Raw genomic sequence first — 23839 nt, 5'->3', positions numbered from 1 at the left:
TAGAGGTTGGACCACTTTGCCGCGCTGATGTGTTGTTAATTTTTGTTTCTTAGAACAATTAAAAATAATTCATTTAAAGTTTTAACCCCTTGATGTTGAAGCGACATTATGTCTGATGATGTTTATAAAGAACTATACCGCTGTTTTGGTTTTAGCATTGAGATTATTATGGGGTTTAAACTGATAATAACAATAAGTGCACCATCACGCTGTCGATGGTCTTAATGAGATCTATATGTTTCTACCTTGGCCCCGTTTTTAACGTCCTTTTCAAATATTTCTAGGTAACACCTTTTTTATTATTTTATTTGTTTTCTGTGTACTATAATCATAGCCCTGTAATATTCTTCGTAAGTCTGAGTTTGTGGTAGGGGTACAGTTCTCAAAATGCCCCATAGAACCGACTCGGTCGTATCAGCCTTTGTATCACACCCACCCTGTGTATACAGTAAAATCCGGCCTACAAAGCCACCCTGAATTCTATAATTTATATTTAATTTGTTAAAGTTATGACGCGTTCTCAAATAAATCACCCGCGGCTAATCTTTTAGCAAATGGCGCTAAAACTATTTTAAGGCAACGTCTTAAACCCTTATCTGACCGATTGATTGGTTCCCATCTTCTTCGCAGTCAAAACTATATCTGGAATACTTCTTCCATTTAATAAGTGTTAAGCCTTGCCTTACCATCTTTTAAGGGTCCTCAATTAGGAGTAAAATGTGTAAGAACGGACGTCATTGGAGGAAGAAGACGCGATGTATTTACTCCGATTCGTGTTTTTCTCAGTTTATATTTTTTTGGCGCGCCAATTTTTGGCGCTAAGAAGTTTGCTCTTCCCGGCGACTTTTTAATGGATAGTTGATGAATATTGCGCACATGTTTTTGGACCCATATAGTACCACCACCGTTCCCTTTTTAAGTTTTTCCTAGAGTCAAACTTTGAGGGCCAAGTCATTACGGAGAGGCTAGTGACAGATATCCGTCATTGCCCATGTCAGACCTCCCAGGAGTCACCCCGGCCCTATGGTAACCCAATAGCTTCACCAAGAGAGAAAGAGAGGGGGTGCTTTGAGAGCTTGTGCCCACTTTGGTTTTAGCAACGTCTAATGAGATACTTTCCCAAAATTCTTTCTCTCTATGCCTAATATTTCAACCAGAAAATGCATCAATCCAACATCTTAGATCATGGGTGATAGGCATTTTTAAAGAGATGGAAACTCAGGGTTCGTAGATGACGCGGTTAGGAAACTGTCCAGAATCATTCCTAGATGTTTGTTGTTGTTTTTCGTTTTTGGGAAACTTGGTACGTCCAACTCAACCTTACCCATCTAATCTATTAATTTATACTCTTGTTTAAGCAAGGGTGGGTTTATCTTCATTGCAAACTATGAGTGGTATTAACTTTTTAAACTGAAAACCCACGGTATGGAAATAGTTCCAAATATAGCCCGTCGACATTATCTACCCCGCTACCAAATTACGTTGTTAAACTAAGCAATCTTATAGTTTAATCTCCCATAGTAACTTAGGAGTTTGTACATAGGTGGCGCTTGTTATAACGGAGCTTCTTTATTCGGGTTTTTAAAATAATCAACGCGCGCCCTCTATGAAGTGAAGTAGACTGTTTTATTTCTCAGACCGTACCGTTGAAGCCCATAGCCAGAACCATGACGAGCGTATAGTATAGGGGGCCCCCACACTAGCGCGCGCTTTTCAATAAGGCGGAACGGGGTGAAAATGAGAAGCGTGCATGTAGGGTCGAAGTAAGCAGCGCCTCCCCACGGCGACCTAAGGAAATAAGCCCTGATTTTAAACACTCTACACGTTTTCTGCCGGAAATGTCTACTGATATGAAAATAAGTGTTTCTTTAGTTTTGTGTAAGGTTTGTTGTAGAGGTTCATACATGGGTTGATAACGGAAAAATGCTAGGTTAAATTTATTAATCCTACCACCCTTGTACTATAAATAACCAAACATCAATTAAATAAAAATATTAATTAAACTATGAATGCATTATAAGCCATATCCTGTTTTTAAACATCGCGTTCATCAAAACCCATAAATAAATCAATTTTAAAACAGTCATCTTCATTGTTCCCATATAAGTTAAAATGTATCCTTGTAATGTGAACTCGACCGTTTAGTCAAAAACAAAATAGGTTAAATCATAGACTTCAGTCTATCGCGACTGGTTATTCTCAGTCTAGTACTTTTGATAAGTCCATTTTTCTGCCCCAGCAAGGGTACCCGGCCCGTATATCCCCGCCACTTCAATCAAAGGCCCAAGTTGTCCGCGATGAGCTTATTGATGTTGAAAAAAAAAAATAATAATAACTTCTTTGGATATGACTTGACGTTTTAATGTTTTTAACGGTTCGCGTAGTTTTAAGAAGCCAAGGCTTAGATATCACCAAAATGATATAATAGATAGATAAACATCCGGTAAAGCTCGTATTCTATTGGCTACTTGCGCAGGGCCGCGCGACGGCGGGAGATATGCAAAATTAACGTTTAAAATATGTTACAGTATGTAGCTATTTGAAAATGTTACGTGTTTCTTAATGGTGGCCGTTTATCCTTCGTTACAGACCATATCCCGTCAAATCACTTTCTGTCGTCGTTCAGACGCGTTTTTGATGTTTAACCGCGGAGTTAACACGTGTTTTAAATATGGATCGACTGTCGAAGATTATAATTTGAAGTGTTTTAAAGTTTTCAAAATGAGTATAAAAAGTAATTTCGCTCTACAACCATCCCATCTACACTCGTGTGTAAAAAGCAAGATTTTTAGCTACTTTAACAGGATAAGTCAGGGATTTAAATTTTTTTCCAAAAAGTCAGGGAAGTCTTATGATTTTAATTGGTATATCAAACCATGATTAGGCCAGGTGTAATTATGAAGTGGGCTCTGGTAAACACCTTAAAATGATCAGGGATTTTTAATATAAAAATTTCGTCGTAACCCTGTTTAATATCTCGTTAAATAGAGGGGTTGGATAATAATTTATTTAAAATCATGTACCAAAATGTTTCTAGATTTTACAACACAACGTCACTCTTAATTCTTACACCCAAATCTCTTAAATTCTAAAATTTTACCCGCGAAAATTACAAGTTAAACTACGCAATTTTGCTGATAAGTTACCCCATCCATCTGGTATCAGCGCGAAAATGGAAAATTACATAACGAACATGTAAAATCTATTGTAATTAGGAATTTTTTTATTTAAACTCACCGTTCAATCTCCGTTAATCTTGAAGAATCCCTGAAACCTTTAGCGAAGGGATTGCTGTCGATTTTCAGTTTGGTTATCTGCGTGTTAAAAACGAAGGAAAATATAAATACAGGGAAATCAAAAATATTTAGTTATAAAATTGTCAGATATTATTATATCATTCTATATTCTCTCATCTCCCCCCCTCCCCTCTTTTTCATATTATTTAAGCCTCGTTAAAAGGCGCGTGGGTTTTGGAAAAAAATGGAGAAGCGGATAGCGTTGGCAGGCAGCTAGCTCTTTGACAGCTTTCAATTATTAGTTCGCCCTGCAATAACGAACTCTCATAGCTTAATGGGTGTGTTTGCCGAATTGTCAACGCGTGAACCTTCTTTATAAGGGTATACACCCTTCATTTATATATATCTTTATAAGTTTTTTTTTCATACGAAATAGGCTTAAAAATAGACCTAATCCTTATAAGAATTTCACGTGCTAAAAGTTAAGTCGCGAGTTGAAAGAATTAAATTGAAAGAAATGTCATTTTATTTAGTTTTTAAATAATTTAAAAAAGAGAAAGGAAGTGATATTTTTAAATTATAGTCATTACCAATCAAGTTAAATAAGGATTAAATATACAATTGCTGAGTTTACTATAAATTTCTTCAAGTAAATTACCTCTGCGCAAATTATAACCATGGATTCGTGTTTGCCATTCTAATTTAAGAACTTTATTTTTTAATTTAAGAAGAATTTACCCCTTTATCACCCTTATTCAAAATTAATTTGTAACAATTGTAAGAAGATGAGCTAGAGATACTTCTCGATTGGTTTGGTATTTATGAACTTTAACTGCAACAAATTAGTATAAAACTTAAAAAAAAAAGTACTTAGAGAGAGACTAGAGTTTGAAATTTAATAATAGCCGTCGAAATCAAACGTAGCTGCCAAGTTAGTGAATATTTTTTTTTCTTAAGAAAGATCAAAGCCGGGTACGCCGACATTACTTCTTCTCCGGTTGATTTCGCAAATAGCATGAGCGAATAACTTCGCCTCGATTATCATACCTTTACGACATTCAAGCTAGTCTAAATCCAAACGGGCGGCTCTTTAGATGTTTCTAATTTTTCTTAATTTACCGGAAACAAAATACCTGAGATCTCATCCTCCTCAGATCTTCCGTGCTATATTTGTTTCCGCGGAAGGGGGGATGATTTGAAGGCGTATTTCAATTCTACCGTTCATTTGTCACACGGCATCCCCTTATAATCTTAAGGTGAAGCCTCATAGATTTCAGAATTTTCAAGCGCCCATAACTCGGGTTCTACACATCGCAGCTTCATTTCGTTTTGTTTTTCTTAATCTAGAGTGCCATTGCCAGGGCATCATCGAGTTCAAACGGTGATACCTATTTTAGTTATTTTTATATTTAGTTTTAAACATGATGCCAGAAGCGAAAACATGCTTCGGGCAAACATCCGCTATTCGCCAACGGGTTTTCCCCGAGGGTCGGGCTCTTTTTTAATATACTTTAAAATGTTCAAACTAGGGCATCATCGTGCAAAATTTTAATCGCGCTAACGGTTAATTTGTTACTGACGTTTCTAAATGACTCTCAAACATGCGGCCTAAACGTTTCGATTTAGATTTTCTAATTTTATAAATTTGCTCACACTTCATAGAACGAACCTTCCTATACCCGGGGAAAAAAGAATTATCACTCTAAGTGAAATAGCCTTCGAGATATAACCATTAATGTGAACCACTAATTTCGCTCTTTTTGAAGCAAAATTTTAAAAATACGCGCAATTTCACTAGCGGTGCCATGCGGCTAAAGAGGGGAACTAATAAAATTTTGAAACTTTTGTTATTAAACGGAGTAAAGATGTCACTCTAAACCTTTTCAAAAATTCTCGGTAGCGAAAGGTTTTGTTGGGCCCTTTCGACCCCCCCCCCTACAACATGAAAGAAAGTAACCGCTATCCCTGCTGAGTTTACGACTAACGTATCTGCCCTCTCCTTTCTTAACAATAACCTCTGAAATACACACGACTCTATTATGACTGACCTTAGTTCGAAGCATCCATATAACATGTGGATCCAATTTTAAGACAAACCCTATACCCCACATTTGATGACTTTTATCCAAGACGGCTCTGGGAGAGTCTTAATTGTTCAGATAGGAGCGAACTGAAACATTCCAATCCTTTTATTATTAAAAATAAAACCACTTGACCCGATACGTGGGGTTAGGTAGCCTATTGAAGTGTAATTGAGGAAACGTGATTTGACAAAACAAAAGTTATACTTTATTAATTCTTCACTAAGTTTACTTAACTTTACTGACACCATGGTTTCAACGGGGACTTAAAAACTCTAACTACGTTACTCTTACTTATCTTGGGATCTAAGTCATCTTTTCTGTTCTATATCTCGAGCTCAACTGTTATTCTACTACTTTTTCAAAACTTTTATTTTTTACAAGCTCGTGTGACCTTTTCGGAGGTACACTTGTTTTCCAAATTTCTGTTTAGTCGAATTAGCTGTTTTTCTATCTTGGGGGAATTTCCTTGATTGTCATAATATTTTCTGTGCTAATATGAAGGGCCAGAGCCACTTTCACTTTTTCTATTCAAACTTTTTAAAAACATCTTATTTTTCTTTAAATTTTCAATAATAACTACAAAATAATAATAGAGGCAAAAATACACTAAAATTGGTAAAAATAACAAAGAATAAAATATGCGCGCATTAATTAAATTTTACAAATATACAGAAAATTACAAAATTAAAATTAAACTAATTAAAAAACATAGGCTTAATTATCAAATGTTCTAAAGGAGTTTTAACAAGATTATAACCTAAAAAAACAGGTAGTCTCCACGCAGGGAACAGACCTTTCCTCTGGCAAAAGAGACCCACTCTAAGGTTGCTGGAGGTTGAAAGTGTTGTCATTAACCGGAACAAAAGTAAATACCTTCTTTTTAAAATTGACGAAAAAAGTAAATATCCCCACAGAAAATAAATTTCCAAAAAGCCCATTTTGGTTATAAAGCAGCTCTGTAACAACTTTTAAAATTTGTTGAATAAGTAATTTTTCTTAGACTAAAAATATCATGGAATCTTAAATAATTACAAATACAAGTAAACGAAAATTCAATATGGCATATAATATGGAAACGTAAAAAGACATTTTTAGTAAAAAAAAAAAAAAAATCAAGCCGATATAGTTTTGAGTTCTTTTTCCGCTTTTCTCTTGGAAATAGCCGCTTCTACGTAAGACGGTTCTCTAAGCGATCTAGATCTCTGAAATCTTGAGTCCACTATTTCTGGCAGCAACGCGTTACGGTAGAATTTTATGAGATAGGGTTCCATTTTTGATTTCCAAAACTCATAATCGCGTTCAATGTCTTCAACGTGAATCCCCCCTTCAGTATAAATAACAAAGTGACATATTTGTCTTCTCATTATATGAAGCTGTCCTTGCACTTGATAATAATAATTATCATTTCGATTTAGTGTCAATTTATTAGTTGATGAATCTAGTTTGCAGTAAAATGTCTTTTTGCATTTCTGTGTAAGATTTATATTTTTTAAATGAGCGGGAATATCAAGTGGGCAAATGTTTTTATATGCTATAGGCGATTTTACTTCCAAAATGGCATTTTCCCCAACTAAACCATCAGGAGATGCGCTTAAAAATCCGTGATCTAAATCCACGAACATACCACAATCACGAACATGAATATTAAACTTCTCTCGCAAGATTTGTTTGGCCTTTTCTTCCCCGGCATGTCCATGGTCAAAATTTTTCTGCATAGCTGCTGATACATTTCTACTATAAAGTATGCTTTGGACTGTTTTAATGGTCGATGTATAGGGTTTTAGTTTGCATACTTTTCCGAAATTTGATGCGGTAAGCCTATGACGTCGCTCTTCAAACCACGCATCGGAGTGACTTTGACCACGCGTTTGCTCCTCGATTTGCTTCTGTTTTTTTGAATCAACCCTAAGATCTGCTAGTTTTAATTTGGCCAATTCTTCAAGAGCTTCATCCGAGCAGTCATCCTGCATCGCGTTATCGCCATATTGGGCCATACCATTGTCTTTCGCCTTTGGACTTTCAGGTATCAATTTTTTGTTTCTGAGGTAGGCTGTGTCTCTCGAAGTTCTCGCAATCCATCTCATCCTCTTGGTTCTCGCTACGTATTTTTTCAGTATAGAGTTCGGGCTCTTTCCCGTAATAGCTTTATGAGCTTTGTAGACCCAACCTTTTCCTTCATTTTTGTTCAAACACGCCGCCGTTGTTCGGAATTTATAACTCCATCTTTTCGACCTGTCTATCTGTTTCCCTCCCACATGTTTGGCAACCAGGGACATGGTAGATTCGGCCATGTTGCTTGTGAGACCGCTAATTAGCTTCTCTGCTTTATCAGCAACCTTGACGGCAGTGGCCGTTATAGCTGATTTTAAAGGTGATGGTATTTCTTGCCATTTTCCCGAATTTTCTCCAATTTTGTTGCAAAAATCCCCACATTCAATATGACTACCAAAACAGTGTTTAGGAGCGTTCAGTATATCTTTCTTTAGGGCAAGAACGGATTTGTCAGTGGAAGCATGGTGGGCGATGGCCGCTCTGGTACCCTTTGTTAAGTCATTTATGAATTTATTTTTTAAAAGCCTTCCTCCTTTATCTTTGTCCCCTTTCAATTTATAAAGCGCTTTGGTTAGATTTTTTACGACATGGTTGGCGCATTCAACCTTTGTGATTTTGTGCCCGTACTCTTGAACCTTATTTCTCAAATCGAAGAAAACCGATGCGTCCCCGTCACCAACGAATTCCCTATATTGCAAATTATGCATGGACATGCTTTGATTGAATCCGCTGACAATTATATCAGATTCCATCGCTCTCGACGATCCAGTCCAGTTTTTATAACATTCGTGAGACACGGGATTTAAATTTCTTTTAGCTCTGTACGAACATTTGTAACAGTATTTGTTCCTAACACCAGCAAAAATTATCTTTCCTGTTCTTAGCCCTATTATAACAGCCATGCCCGACCTCGCATTGTAATTATGTCCGTGACTGCGTGTGAGCCACGACCCATCCCCCACAACAGTGATAAAACAAGTCTTTTCATACGGGACTTCGCAAAAATCTCCGGCTTCAGCCGCTAGTCGGTATTCTTCGGCTCCGTTTTCCAAAATATTTTCAGTTAGAATGTCTTCCCAAAGCTTTCCCAAACGCTTTTCTAAATGGTTCCAGGAACCCTCTGACATAATAGGAACACCCATCACTGAGAAAACTTCTTCCAAGTTGGCGAAACCTGAACCGATGGTCATAAATCCCCAAACAGCCATATCGTTCACAGATAGTTCATTGTCTTTCTTATTTCCTTTTATATTTCCCGAAACTTTATCAGAGCAAATTGCTAATTTCTCATCGCAATTTGGGCAACTATAAATAAACTTAGAGTATAGCCCTATCTTTTGTTCCTTTTGAAATAGGAAATTACTCTGTTGGTTGGTTCCATTTTCTTTCACTTTTTTACATTTTTGATAGTGAGAATCCATTCTCCGAATTTGTTCAATAAAATACACTGGATCAACTATTCGTTTACCCTCAACAACATTTTCATTAAGACCGGGGTCATGAAAAGTTTCAATAAAACCGTGTTCTTCCGATTCAGTATTTTCGTCAAATAAAGGATTTTCACTAACGATATCAAGATTTTCTGTTTCAACACCGAAATCAATTCGCCTTGGTGCAACTTTATCCATAGCTTGGTCACTTCGGTGTAATTCCAAATTATGAATTATTCTTGGCGTAGACGTAGTGAGAATACTACTTGTATTCGTTTTCGCATTATTAGCATCATAACTTAGAAATTAAGATTTTCATTAGATTAGCAGGCTAGGATTTTTATATTATTCGTTGAACTCTTACCTCCCGCTATTTAGGGTTCCAAGTGTATTAAAATAATTTTTCCGATAAGCCGATTTCACGGATCCCGCACTCTTGCGCCGTGTTCCCTTAGTTTTAGGCATAATAATAATTGATATTTTAAAATCTAACGATTCTACTTTCAAATTGAGAATTGACAGTGGTTTGGATAGACTAAAGTAAAGAGTCGATGTTTACAGGGTCTCGTGAAAACAAAAATGAAATGAGCAAGAACTCCGCTTTCAAGGAACTATCTTTTCGTACTATTCATAAGCTTGCGAGCGCGCAATGTCAAACATTTGTTGGGATTCCAAGTAAATCCTATATTCTTGAAGTTTGCTTTTTCCTTCTATTTCAGTACTATATATGACTGTCTGCAAAAAGTATTTTCAACATTTTCGGACAAGAAAGACCTTTTTCACCCCTTTTAAGATAAGCTTAACAATACAGAAGCTATCCCTTTTATGGTGCCGAAAGAGAGTTTTCGAGGCATCCTAATTGTCGCCAAAGAACGGCGGGGCAATAAAATTAGAGCGACCAAGTTGGCTTTTAGCATTGTATAAAGCAGTCTTAGAGTGGGTCTATTTTGCCTGAGGAAAGATCTGTCCCCCCGTGTGGAGATTGTCTGTTTCTTAGGTTATAATGTGGGGTATAGGGCTTGTCTCAAAATTGGATCCACATGTTATAAGGATGCTTCGAACTAGAGTCAGTCATAGTAGAGTCGTGTGTATTTCAGAGGATATTGTTATGAAAGGAGAGGGCAGGTACGTCAATCGTAAACTCAGCAGTCAGCAGTGATAGCGGTTACATCAATTCTCCTTGGTTACATTCTTTCATGTTGTAGGGGGGGGGGTCGAAAGGGCCCAACAAAACCTTTCGCTACCGAGAATTTTTGAAAAGGTTTAGAGTGACATCTTTACTCCGTTTAATAACAAAAGTTTCAAAATTTTATTAGTTCCCCTCTTTAGCCGCATGGCACCGCTAGTGAAATTGCGCGTATTTTTAAAATTTTGCTTCAAAAAGAGCGAAATTAGTGGTTCACATTAATGGTTATATCTCGAAGGCTATTTCACTTAGAGTGATAATTCTTTTTTCCCCGGGTATAGGAAGGTTCGTTCTATGAAGTGTGAGCAAATTTATAAAATTAGAAAATCTAAATCGAAACGTTTAGGCCGCATGTTTGAGAGTCATTTAGAAACGTCAGTAACAAATTAACCGTTAGCGCGATTAAAATTTTGCACGATGATGCCCTAGTTTGAACATTTTAAAGTATATTAAAAAAGAGCCCGACCCTCGGGGAAAACCCGTTGGCGAATAGCGGATGTTTGCCCGAAGCATGTTTTCGCTTCTGGCATCATGTTTAAAACTAAATATAAAAATAACTAAAATAGGTATCACCGTTTGAACTCGATGATGCCCTGGCAATGGCACTCTAGATTAAGAAAAACAAAACGAAATGAAGCTGCGATGTGTAGAACCCGAGTTATGGGCGCTTGAAAATTCTGAAATCTATGAGGCTTCACCTTAAAGAAAAACATTGCGGTGAGGGGAATTCGGTTGTGACTCGCATCGGGCCTTGCGTTAAAGCAGGCCTAATCTCCTTGTATAATGTTTGTAGCAGCTCTGATTTCCGTAATGTTTATAGTAGGGATTAAGTTTAGGGATGTTTAACACCGATTTTCCTCCGTTAGGCTTAACTATATAGCCGTATTGGATTACGATGTTGTAACATAACCATTTTGTCACCGTATTTTTACTGAAAAGATCGTGTAACTGGTGTTGATTTTAGCCAATCGCGTTTTAGAAATCCGAAGATGAGCTGTTAAACTAACATTATAAAAGAAGAAAAAATTATAAAGACCATATGGGACCTTTAACGTTATTACATGACCGTTTCGTGGTTGCAGCAAAGTTTGAATATGCAAATTTTTCGCGCAATGAATTATGGGTCTTAAGTTCACGTTACATTATAGTCGTTATTAATCTAGGGTTCAGACATAAGTTAGAGAGCTGGATCCAGGATTTCAGCAAAATATATTGGTCGGAATAACAAAATTCATATAGTTTAAATAATTAGAAACACGCGGCTTGTTCCATTTAATTATTATTTTTAAAGAAGTGTATCTAATTTATTTTAAAAAATGTTTTTTCTTTCTCCGCGGTATTTTATCTTAAGCTTGCTGTTAGATGTTAGCTCACGGTTGCCATATCGTGTTAAGATACCTAACATTTTTCGCAATTACAATTCGAAATTAGCTCTAGAAATGTCTCGCGCCGCCAGCCGCCGGCTCGCCAAAACCATGAATTAAAGAATGAAACCCAATTCGTTATATCTATTTTAAAAATAAATCCTCCCGAGCTAGTACTAGATAGAAATTCGCGCGGGAATTATTCTACCACGTGGGCCATGTCTTCATGAGCCTCGCTCGCGCCAAACACGAGTTCCCCGGCTTACTAAGCAGATTGGTAAATCCGATTAAGAAATAATTGGCCCTCGATCAAAATAACGGAATCTATGCAATTGCAACTCGAAAAGAAGTATATTGAAGATAAAGTTATCTTAAGTTTTACACTGAATACTTCTTAGGTTAGATTTAGATCTCATACAAATGCACAATCCCTCGTAATTCTTCTTTCGTTTTTAATTGTAATTCCCTACCCATTTAAATTATCTAAAACTCTCTAATCATAACTCGTAAACGGTGGCCCCAATTAGGGCCAATTGTCATAGAAGCTTTTCCACTCAAAATTACCCTCACTGTCTACCACCCTTTTATTTAACTGTGCCAACACTAACTAATCAAGTGTAGTTTACATTATCTTCTAGTCTTATTTATTTCTGGTTTTTATTCGCATTGAAGGCAGGGTACTTAGGTTTTTAGATTTAGTTGTATAGGATAGATAACTTAAAGAGTGGGATCTGGGTTCTGCATTGGGGGCCCCCGAGGGCCACCCCGTGGCGCAGACTCTTTAACTCTCGGGAGGAAGATCCAATCGAGATGAGAAGAGGAGAGAGAGAGAGGGGGGGGGATGAGGAGAAAGATGATCGAGCAAATTAGTTAAAAATGATCTTACCAATTGGTTTTGATAAGCCGTGACTGCCGTGAAAATGGTTTCGGGGAAGACAAACGTTCGGAATTCTTCTTTCTCCAGATCCGTTACGGGGCTGTTCGGGGCGTGGAGCGGACGACGGATCAAGTGAATTCGCGGTTGGTATCGATGCATCGAGTTCAGAACAATCTGCATGCCACAAAAGAAAAATTTCAATTGATTCATTATTTAGGACATTTTTGTGTAGTAGTTAAAGGAAAGGTTTAGGTAACATAACAATATACCTTAAAATAAGGCTTTTTACTAAATATAAAAGGAAAAATATTGAAAATATAAATGGCCTTTTATTACAAAATAATTAGAATTTATTTGGTCTTAAAAACGCTGCCTACTGCGCCGCCATGTTTAAGGGCGTCTGCTAGCCAGAACCCGCACGGATTGAATCAACCAATCTCATAGGAATAAAGGGTTCTGGCTAGCAGACGCCTCTAAACCAAAGGTGGGGAAGTATAGTCCTCTTTTTAAGACTGGTTAAATGGTAAAAATTATTCTATAATAAGAGATAATTTATAATTTATATTTTCTAATATTTTCCCTTATATTTTCAGAAAAAGGCCGTTATTTTAAGCGAGGGGGAAGACACTTGAGAACTCAGGTGTACAATATGACTTGAACTCAATGTACTGTCAAAGCTGAACTCTGAGTTCTGAAGGATTTGAACTCTATGCACTGTCAAAGCTGAACTCTTTCGAACTCAGGTGTACACAGAGATCTAGAGCGTCTACCCCCTCGATTTTAAGGTACAATGTACTGGGATCTTTTCAGCATTTGCGTATAGTAAAATTGTTCACTAAGACTATAGCCGAGGAGGTTGGGTCATCACTTATTAGGTATTTCCCAATTTTTCTCGTGAAACAGACAAAGCTATCTAATTAAAATATTTCTAACAAAGGCAGGTGTGCTTGCCGGGTTTCTTTTCTTTCCTTATTTTATGCTAAAGGTATTAAAATGTTTTTATTGCTCTTGGATATTTTAGATTGTTAATTCCCCGTTTGCATGATGGTCTAGGAGGATGTAGAGAAGACGGGAACTCAGAGTAAAAAAAATTCAAACGGAGATAGTTCGTGATACCCCCGAACTTTTTAATAATAAAAACTGATAAGAAAATGGTGAAAAGGTGGAAATACGAAAACCCACCCTCCCTATCTTGTTATTAAATTATTTTCTAAGAGTTTAAAATTAAGTCTGGATTTAAAGGTTCAAGGCCGAATGTAAAGAGTTTAACACCTGATATCGGAACCCAAAAAATTACTGCAGTGTTTATTTGCAATTTATATTATAGCCAAGGATATGGCGGAATGGTACTAAATGCTATAGGCGTATTCAAATGAAAGTAGTTAGAATTAAATAAGAATCTCTCCCTAATAAATATGCAAGATTAGTATATGTTTTAATTAAGGTTTTTTTTTCAACAGTTAGCAATTCAAGTCACGTTTTGTATTGATGTTTGGAAGCTATCACAACAAAGTAGTAATTTATCCCTTTTTATAAAAAGAAAAAGAAAAGAAAAAAGCAGTTTAACGTCCGCTCTGATCATAATTTGCAGTTAAATTAAAATTTAAATGGTATTTTAAATATTTGCGAGACTATAAATACCATGCATATTTAAATTTTTAATAAGAAACGTTTAAAACGTTGATACGTCCGCATAGCATTTAGTCAGAGGCAAGCATTGAAAATCTCCCAAACTGCTTGGTACCTTTCCGTGCTTGGAACTTATTTGGTCGCGACGTATTCTTACAACTAAATGATTTCCTATCTCGGGAAGTTGACTAGAAACTTTTGCTTATAGTGTAGGCCCTATAGCTTGATTCTTTCTTTATATTAAGAAAAGCAAGCCGAACATGCAGCTACCGTAATTCCGCTAAGAACTATAGGAGAGTAAGTTAGATTGCCTTGAGTGATGATCCAATGGCACGCGAAGCTACCTACCTAGCTGCGAAGACTGGCTCTCTATGCATACGTCGGGGGAAATATATATATATATATATATATATATATATATATATATATATATATATATATATATATATATATACATTTGCCGAGCTTATTATATCGACTCTAGAGAAGTCCAAGACCATTCTTTAACATTAACGAAGGGGCCAATTTATATCGTTAAGGTTTTCGGGGTTTTTCGGTAAGAAAAGCGCATGGAGAGAAAAGTTGCGAAATGATATTTTCCCTTCCTGTACACGGAGAAGTTTACCTACGAATTATTACCTGGGAGGTAAGGTAGCTATAGGTAGCTTTGTTCAAAAAGGCGCGAGAAAAAGAGTATAGGGTTAATTATGGTGTGGTGCGGTGGTTATTTTAGAGTTACTTGTACATTATTAACTCATTTCCGTTGCGTTTATTGAGGAGGCGTGGGTTTTCCTTAAAAGCAATAGCGAATTATCGTGTGATGACTGTTATTTAGAGGTGATTTAGAAACACCATTTTTCTACTACTACTACCTACTACTTTTTCGGTTCGATGAGAAAATTAAATGAATTGTGTTAATATCCCCTTCTTTTATTAATAATAAGTCTGGGTGTAGTTAGTTAAACTTATGTGTGGTTGCATTTTGATGTCTCAGGCTCAAATGAATCAGATTTGTGCAAGGCGTACGTGTTTCAACTTAATGTTATTGCCCACTAACCAAGGCATAACTATAATCTGCTTTGAAGGCTAAGGAATGGGTCTTTGTGACCCAACAGGATGGGAATTAAGGTCAAACTGTTACTATGTTCCAACTCAAATTCTCCGAAGCTGGTGCGGTCAAGATCTAATGACCTTTCGCGATAGAATCTACGACTTGTAGTGATTTAAAAGAATGGCTGAAACTTACGTGGCCTTGCTTGTCCATTTCGTTGTTGGTCAGTTTGACCTTTTCGAAGGAAACGACTTGTTTTCGTAGCTGTTCCCCCGTGAAGGGAGAATCGGGGTGCGTGTAAAGTCTGGCTGGTGAAGGAGGGTCGGCTTTACCGGCTACTAACCACGATGACCGGTGATACGCGTACCGGTATCGCTTGTTGTCCACCGGGACAATGTCTAGTAAGACGGAGTACCGACTATCCGCGTCTACTCCGTTGAAAGACACTCTTAGTGTTGGGAACATTCGCCTGTAAAGAGAAAATTAGACGAAATTGTTAACATTGACAACTTTTGGTCTAATAAGGTGAGGGAAAATCAGAGGAATTAGTCAGGGAAAACATAGAAACAGAAACAGAATTTAATTTTAAAATTTTAGTTATTAAAATAATTTCCAAATTCCCTCCATTTCCCTCTAAAATAATTTATTTGAAAAAAAAAATCGCAAAAATTAAAATTTTAACGATTTGGCAACACGATTTGATTACGACCCCCCCCCCCTATCTGATTTTTTCCAATAAATCAAGTATAAAAAATTCCGCCCCAAATTTATCGTGGCCCTTATCGAAAATAAATTCCGTGTATATATGAGACAGCCCCACCTTTTTCTAACGCCAGTACTCTATAATTAATTCCGAAACAATATTCTTTAGCACCGGTGGGTCTCAATGCATGCCCCTTTTTTTCTTACAACGGAGCCGCCGCGCTTGGCGCGAGGATCGACTAATGTTGCGCCGTGTGCTTCGAGCCTATAATATGAAAGTTGCCGAAAAATTAATTGCTCAGTTTGTATCTACCACCTTTTAGCGGCCCTCGGGCACCAACATGATTTTAAGTTTAATTCCTCCTCTTCATTCTTTCCCAATGCCAAGCGAGTGTTATCGGTAGATTTCTTTAAAGTGAAAGTACTTCAAGACCGTTTGTGATATGCAGTTGATAGTTCTTAAATAGTAAATAACCGCGTTTAAAACAACCCCTTTGTACGGTTTTATTTTAATCATAACCTTATTTTATTATCCATAAGTATATGGGGTCGAAGGAATATTTGCTATGCGCGTGCGTTTTATGTTTGTGAAGGTTTAGAGGGACATCTAGTGGCGTGGCGGATTTTTTGGAAACAAACAATCCCATACTCTATCTCTATTCCTGTAGCCTTGCTCGTTCAAGAGATCAAAATCACAATAGTCCATAGACCTATATTATTCCTTAAAGTTTTAAATTAAGATGGCGCTGCAATCTCTTTAATTTTTTCGGCCGATACTATTGGCCCCTACTGAAGACCCATTCTTATAAATAGTATTACATGGCTATTATGAGTGGATAACCAAACTTAACAATGCTTTGCAAATTGCAACTTCGTTAAAATTTTCAACATATACCCATTATAGGCACCCTCTCTATCGACGTATGTTGAAAAACTGCTTAACCCCCCTAGAAATCGGTAATATTTTTTTTTTCTTTATTATTTTGCAAGTGGCAGTAATATTAGGGACTTTTTCATTTAATTTTAAACCATCAAAGGAATCCCGACAAAATTACCCCGGGCAATTAATGAAAGACTTTACCATTACCAGCATGCATAGCTTGCGCTGGCCAGGGTGAGAGAGGGGGGAAAAATTGTCTGCCAGTTTTTTTTTTATTATTTCTTTTAATAATAATTTCTTTTAAATGGAATTAATTTTGAAATGAAAAGATGCTTCGCGCCCTTTTCTAATGACGTTTTAATTTAATGAATGAAATGAATTTAATATAATTACTTAATTTAATGAATCTAATAATATACTTTAATGAAAATTAATAAAAGAAAAAAAAAGAAATATTTTTTTTAATATTTTTTTTCTGAATTTTTATTGAAAGGTGCATGTTTTTTTTTTAGAATCGCGATTTAGTCTAAATAATTCACGCCCTCCTTTTTTTTTCTCCTTTAAAACGAGGGGCTAATCACTGTTCTTTAATGCCAGTATTTAATTATATTAACTAAATTAAAATTATCCCAAGCTTAGAAAACATGAATTTTTAAAGCACGTGAAAAGCAAATATTTTCTAAGCATTTCAATTTATACAGAAATAATTCTGTAACTTTTCCCTTATTTTAAAGGTATACTGAAAGCAATTTTCCTATTGGTATAGATACTCAACTATTTGATCGGGATTTAATTCCCCTTTTTTTCTGACAGTCAATTAGGGTGCATAAAAGTGTGGTTGTCTTTTTATACAAGGGTCTGTCTACCTATAATACCCCTCTGATCTCTGGAGGACCCTAGATTTCCATGGAGACCGATTACACAAAGCACCGCAGCTTCTACCGCTAGGGGCCAAACACCACTACGTATTTTTTGTTGCAAAGCTTTGAAGGATCAATGAAACGTTAAAGCCCATACAAGTTTTTTTGTTTCATTGACGGCTATAATACAATAGAAGTTTTCTTTTTTTGTTCCCCCGTTTATTGCAGCCCCTTTTGTGTCCGTGTTTCAAAAAATGAAATGAGGCTATATAGATCTATTCAATTTTATTGGTTAAACAGCTGACATTGTTGTTTGCTAGGAATGCGAAAAGTGCTAAGCCTAACGAGGTCTACTCCTCCCCTAAATTACTCTTTTTGCGCTGACGTAAAATATAAATTTCTTTGATGAGCCCAGCTAGTTCAGTTTGAATCAGTTCTTGACAAATTTAGCTCACAGAAAGGGTGATAACTGAAGTTAAAGATGAGAAAGGGGAATAATTTACACTATAACACCTTTTGTAAAATGACCGCTACGACAAGGTCAAGCCACACATCCTTCTGGGGTACAAAGTTGTCCGCCATTTTGAGGGATAAGGGAAGAACCTATTTCAAGTTACATACTTCATTCCTATCGCTATTACCAAAAACGGATTTATGTAAGAAGAACGTTGAACGTAGCAAATTCACTACCCATCCTCGCATACTTTATTGAGAAACTTCGTCTGCTTATATTTTGACTCCACCCACAAATTCTGTATATAGCAATTTGGAAAAAAAAAATTAACCACGAAAATAGAGATAAGAATGACATTTTCGATCTCTAGAAGTCGCTATAGAGCTATTTCAGAGGGGGAAAAATTTCGTCTGCTACGAAAATTGGGCCTGCCTTTGAGTGTAGGGCGGACATTTTGTGAGGGTTTTCTCTATGGGCAAATAGCATTGGTGACGTAGCCATTACCCCCTCTGAAATAGCTCTATATACAGAATTTGTGGGTGGAGTCAAAATATAAGCAGACGAAGTTTCTCAATAAAGTATGCGAGGATGGTACTAGAGGCTAAAGCTACGATCCGACGTTTTTAGTGCATAAATCCGTTTTTGCTATTACAGGGAGCTAAGCGGTCCTTTATTTTGAAACTGTCCTATATTATTCTATAATTTCATCAAAGGTCCTATAATATAGTATATTTTTGTTATAAAATTGTATTGCAATATCGTTTCTCAACGTTTGTAACAGGTCAAAGCGTCAAATTTAAAAGAAATGCGTTTAAAATGACAATTTTAATGTGTTAGTGCACGTTTTTTCTAAATATACGAGCTAAATTGTAAATTAGGCCTACAACGTTTTTGAATTCTAACTGAAAAGCCCGCCAAATGTTCCTTGTCTCCATAGCGACTTACGTCCTTTCGTTCTAAGAGCGCGAGCTCAAAATATCCAACTTCATATTTCTTCCCTCCCCCTTCTCTATCATCCCCCTTCTTCTCGAAGCCTTTGTCAGGCTGTCAGCTTGATTGGCGCGAGATAATCGGTTATGTCGGTGATTTATTGTTAATTTTTTAAGTAGGATTTAAATATTTAAAATTAGGCCAAAGTTAATTAATTTTGTGATCAAAACTGTGCCAAGATCGAGGAACCAAGGATTCAAATCATTTTGGGACGAAATATTTACTGTAAGTTGTTCTTTTCGGCAAGTTTTTATTTGTGAAGTCCCGTTAGGCTTAACGCGAGGTTGACGCGGGGCAAGGTGGTGGGTGTACGGAGTACGGAGGATCATGATAATTGCTGCCGAAGATGTTGTATTCGTTCTGGGTGAAGTCAGGTCGCGCCCTATAGGTGACGGTAATAGGCGGTCGTTTGGGGGATCCATATGAAATTCAAAATGGCCGTTTTATTTTTTAAAAAAAAAATTTAAATTTTCATTGAAGAATATTTTTTTTTTAAATTAAAATTTTTTTCAAAGCCAATTATTTTAAAAACACAGTTTTTTTTTTAAATCCGAGTATTCTTTTCAAAATCCCAGTTATTTTTTTACTCCAAAAAGTTTTAAATAGAAATTTGAATTCTTTTTAAATGGAAACTCGGCAGACATATATTTTTTTAAAAGCTGTGACTTTTTCTACATAGTTTAAACCAAAATAGAATTGTATATTAGCATTTTTAGTCCTATATTTTCCTTTGAAAACAATTTTTTTCTCCTTTAAAATACTATAATTCCGGAATTTTCCTATATAAGGAATTTAAATTTTTCGTATTAGTTAATCTTATTAATTAACTAAATGAAAATTCAAACTAAAACCACGTGTACCCATCTCGGGTCAAACTAACACCTCCATGGTGTTAACTAACGAAGAAAAAATGGTGTTAAAACGTAAGAAAATTCTTCACGCGTCATCAGAAGAGGTTAATTTCACTTAAAAATACTCTCCAAGAATTTAAATGTTGAACATATGTTCCCAATAATCGCTTTTCTCCCCCCACTTCAAGTCTAAGTTGCGAAAGGGGTTTCTGTAACTCGCTCCTGCAAGATAAAATTAGAATTTTCTTCGAGAATCTTATAGTATACTTGTCTAGTCACGATGGTCGTAAACGTAAAAATCTCGGCGTTAAGAATGAATTATAGAGTGTGGTGTTACGTGTATTACTTTAAATAGAGAACATTGAGAGGAACAAGGGACATTATATTATAGCCCGGGAAGGGTTTTAAGTAATGTTGTTCGCGGGGTTGGAACATTTTCTATACCAAATCGACGCCGTCAAAATATCAAATAACATTGTCACATTGCCGACGACTCGGAAAATATTATATAAACAGGGCTGTAATATATACAGGGTGTTCTGAAAAGGTAATTATGGGACCGATGTGCAGTGGGAACTTGTATGGGGAATCAATTTTGAGTCTAAAATGTAATTTCTATGAAAGGGATCAGCGTTTTAAATGAATTTTAAAATTTTGTCATATCGTCGCCAACTTTATATCTTAAAATCATGTAATTTATTAATTTTTGGAATAGATGCGTAGTTAGTTCTTCTAGGGCTTATATCATAAGTTTATAAGATATGTCACATGATAAGTATGACACTACCTATATACTTCGTAATGCTAGAGACTTACAGCTCGAGAACGACAAGCGAGAATTGCAAAATACATTCGGTTAAGTTTGCAGGATTTGCATGTAGCTCCTATTTAGTCTGTACTACTAAGCCTTTGACAGCGCCTCACCACACGAACATCTACTATACCTCTCTCACTTCATGACAAGCTCCAGTTTGTTACCAAAGATTAACAAACTTATGGTGAACATATCTTATGAACTTATAAAGCCTAATAATTTCGTTTTGTTGTGTTGTGTTGTTGCCAAAATACGAGACACGCGTTTTTAAAGACGAAGATTTAATAGAGAATGCGTAGACAAACAAGGCAAGGGACTTATTTCGTTTCCCTTAGACAGAAACCATAATAAAACATCTTTACCGCGCTCGGTCGCGACGTGTGGAGCTTATGTTGAAATATGGAAAAGATTTTTAACTAACTGACATTCCCCGTTCTCTTCCATGCATGCTATAGTACACGCCGGTTTTAACGAGATTCGGTTATAGCTCGCGTCTATATCTTAGAAGTCTCCATGCACGTTATATTAGTTTACAAGCATATAGGGTATAGAACTAGGGACGGTTTTGGAAATTGCCAATTAAAAGCCTTCTTACGAGCGCCCCTTCCTGCGTCTCGGATAGAGGAAGCTCAAGATGAGAGCACCCATGGGAGAATGAATCCCTTACTATATCTTAACTCCGCGCTCGCTATAGGTATGTCTATTGCACGTACTCCTAAATAGAGTAAGTAACATTCATTCACGTGGTGCGATGCGGTATATATCAAGGTCTAATTATTTAGGCCTAATTACATCATTAGATTCTTTTACATTTGCATGGAGACGTCTGTTATGATGACTTATAACTTAAAAGGCACGTTTAATCAATTTAATCATGTTTTGATGGAAATGTTGAAATCGTGTCGTCGTTTAATTATGATTTATGGTAATTATGTGACATAGAATCAATCGATGCTGTTTTTTAATTACTTCCAAGCTGCTTTTAAACAATTTAATCACGCTTCTTTAACTTAATTAATTAGGTTGTTTAGAATTAAATTAACTCCAATTTAAATCGTTATTTGACTGCACCCAATCTTCAAGTGACCTCTGACCTTCCCCTCAAACCCTGAGAACCAATAAGGGCATCTTTGAGCTATCTTAAAGTTGATGTCTTCATCCTGCAAACGCGCGAGCGACTTGAAATAAGGAACAACTCACGCTTTGATAACCACCACGCACAATCTTGCAATACAAATCTCAATATAGGTTTTACTGTACGTAAAAAGACCCTAATTTAGAATCGTGTATATTAACATCCCCATCCTAAAATCGGAGGCAGCCAAGAAAATTACTAGAATTTGACAAAGACTTTCAAAGATTGGATGGAGTAAAACCGCAACGCAACTTACAGCTAGCAGCCTATAGACCATGGCATAAATTATAGGGGAGGTTTTATTTTTAAGAGTCAAACGTTATTCCCGGCATCAAAAAAAAAAAAAAAAAAAGAAACCATACATCCACCCTCTCTAAAGTTAATGTCTGTTCTTTGATTTCTCCGTGATACGTACAACCCAACATTTTATTTAACAAAATGGCTATACTTTAGTTAGGGTTGCAGCGTACACCAGTTTATCTATTTGATGGACAAATGACTTATAATTTTTTTGAATGGATTAATGGGGTAGATTATGAATTGTAATGTAAGGATGATTAAAAAATATCCTCGCTTGTAATTAGTTTGTTTAGCGATGGATTTTTCTGTTTTTATCAACGTCATAAGATGTCTTTAGCCTCGTGTACCCCAAAGACTTCTAGCGGCTGAAATGTATCATATCGCCTGCACTGCAGCAACATTCTTTAAGTGATGATGACCTGATCGGTAATCCCCACTGAACGCGGGGGGCTAAGATCCATTTGAAATGAATCGCCAAGTCTTAGACTCTAAAACGTCATATCTGACACGAAAGACGTGTATTTCTTATATGAAAACTGCAGTTTCTATTCCTTAAGTTATATTTTCTTCGTATCTCAAGCTGTAACAGAGCTTTCCCTGATAATCCAATATGTAATGTATATTAAAAGAGACCCTAATGTCACTGTGGGTGGCCCGGACTCTGGGATCTCTAATGAGTCCAGCTCGTAGCATCCTGACGAGTGTCACCATGCAGCGCCTCGCGACGTGGGACTACCGCCCGCGCTCTGCGTAGTTCAAAAAGCGCTTCCTCACTCGATCTTCCACTCCGGTCTCCGGAAGTTAAATTTATCAGATTTTTACACTCGGCTTCCTTTATCCCATCTTCCTTAAACATCGAGTGTGTTGCTGTATAAGCTGTTTGCCCTCAAACTAACAAAGGTCGTATTGTTAACTATTAATAATATTACAGCCAAAAAAGACTGATTCAAAATTAAGCTGAACTTATTTTTCTTAAAAAAGCTTTCATATAAGTTGATGAATTACTTTATGCACACGATGTTTTTACGAGGTTACCAAGGGGTAGACCATACACTTTTTGTCGTTCGTGAGGAAGACCATGCTTATATATATTTTAAAGGGACCGTCAGGCGTCAGTCAGGCTCTTTTCTGGCAGCCATTTTTAAAGATGGCGGAGATCATATTCAAACCCAAAACCTATAAACCCCTTCCTTACGATATAATAAACCCATTTACTAAATAAAATTGAAATAGATTGAAAAGAACGAACGGTATTCCATATCGTAATTTGGTTTTAAATTTATGGTTGCCATTTTTAAAGATGGCCGCGGATTATTAAAATATTTCATAGAGAGCATCTACTACTTAACCCTGACGTCCCTACGAAATTTCAGCTTCATAACTTAAGCGGTTTGCCCTGGGGCTTAGATATCATTCGGAAATAACATTTTCTTGTATTGAGGGAAAAGCAACTTACAGTGATACCCCTGTAGAACTGTTTAACCCGCAATACACCGATGTTCGCCTAAAAGCTTTCATTCAGGGGCTGGAACCGATTATTTTCGATTAAAAAAATTACGATTGCAGTTATTTAATACTCGAGGAAATAAAAATAAATATTAACAGCGCTTGAAAAGCCTTGAATGAGAATGTTTCGTGATAGAGCTCAATTTGCTTCCGCTAAGCTTATTAAAATTATTTAATTATAAGGGTTTTTGTGTGAACTGTATTTGACTCGCACGTGGTGGTATACCGAACCGAAGTTTACGAACGTAATCACGGTGTATTGCATTAATGCACTGCTTTTATTTAAACACACCCCTTCCAATTACATTTACAGAACCGCCCCTCCCATTTAATGAACATGCACATGCATTATATCAATAAAGCTTTTTCCACGAAGTGTAGGTGCTAACAATATGAGGGCAATTTATGCTACTACTATAGATTTACGAGAATTCCCGT

General features: G+C 36.5%; 2 protein-coding genes across 2 annotated transcripts in view; one reads left to right on the top strand and one right to left on the bottom strand.

The window, feature by feature from the left end:
- Positions 1-23839, top strand: part of Gmd (GDP-mannose 4,6 dehydratase) — a 202612-nt gene that overhangs the window by 110494 nt on the left and 68279 nt on the right. The gene's annotated exons all lie outside the window — the stretch shown is intronic.
- Positions 1-23839, bottom strand: part of LOC149690609 (uncharacterized) — a 32003-nt gene that overhangs the window by 4351 nt on the left and 3813 nt on the right. The window contains exons 3-5 of the mRNA XM_089870168.1: positions 15105-15378; positions 12239-12403; positions 3238-3314 (exon numbers count right to left, since the gene is read on the bottom strand). Of these exons, the coding sequence (XP_089726294.1) occupies positions 3238-3314; positions 12239-12403; positions 15105-15378 (516 nt within the window). The remainder of the gene's footprint in view (positions 1-3237; positions 3315-12238; positions 12404-15104; positions 15379-23839) is intronic.

This window comes from Phalangium opilio, unplaced genomic scaffold, assembly GCF_054372755.1.
Source record: "Phalangium opilio isolate 3A_F unplaced genomic scaffold, DU_Popi_V2 ptg000031l_1, whole genome shotgun sequence".
Lineage (NCBI taxonomy): Eukaryota > Metazoa > Arthropoda > Arachnida > Opiliones > Phalangiidae > Phalangium > Phalangium opilio.
This window is presented reverse-complemented; position numbering and strand designations above follow the sequence as displayed.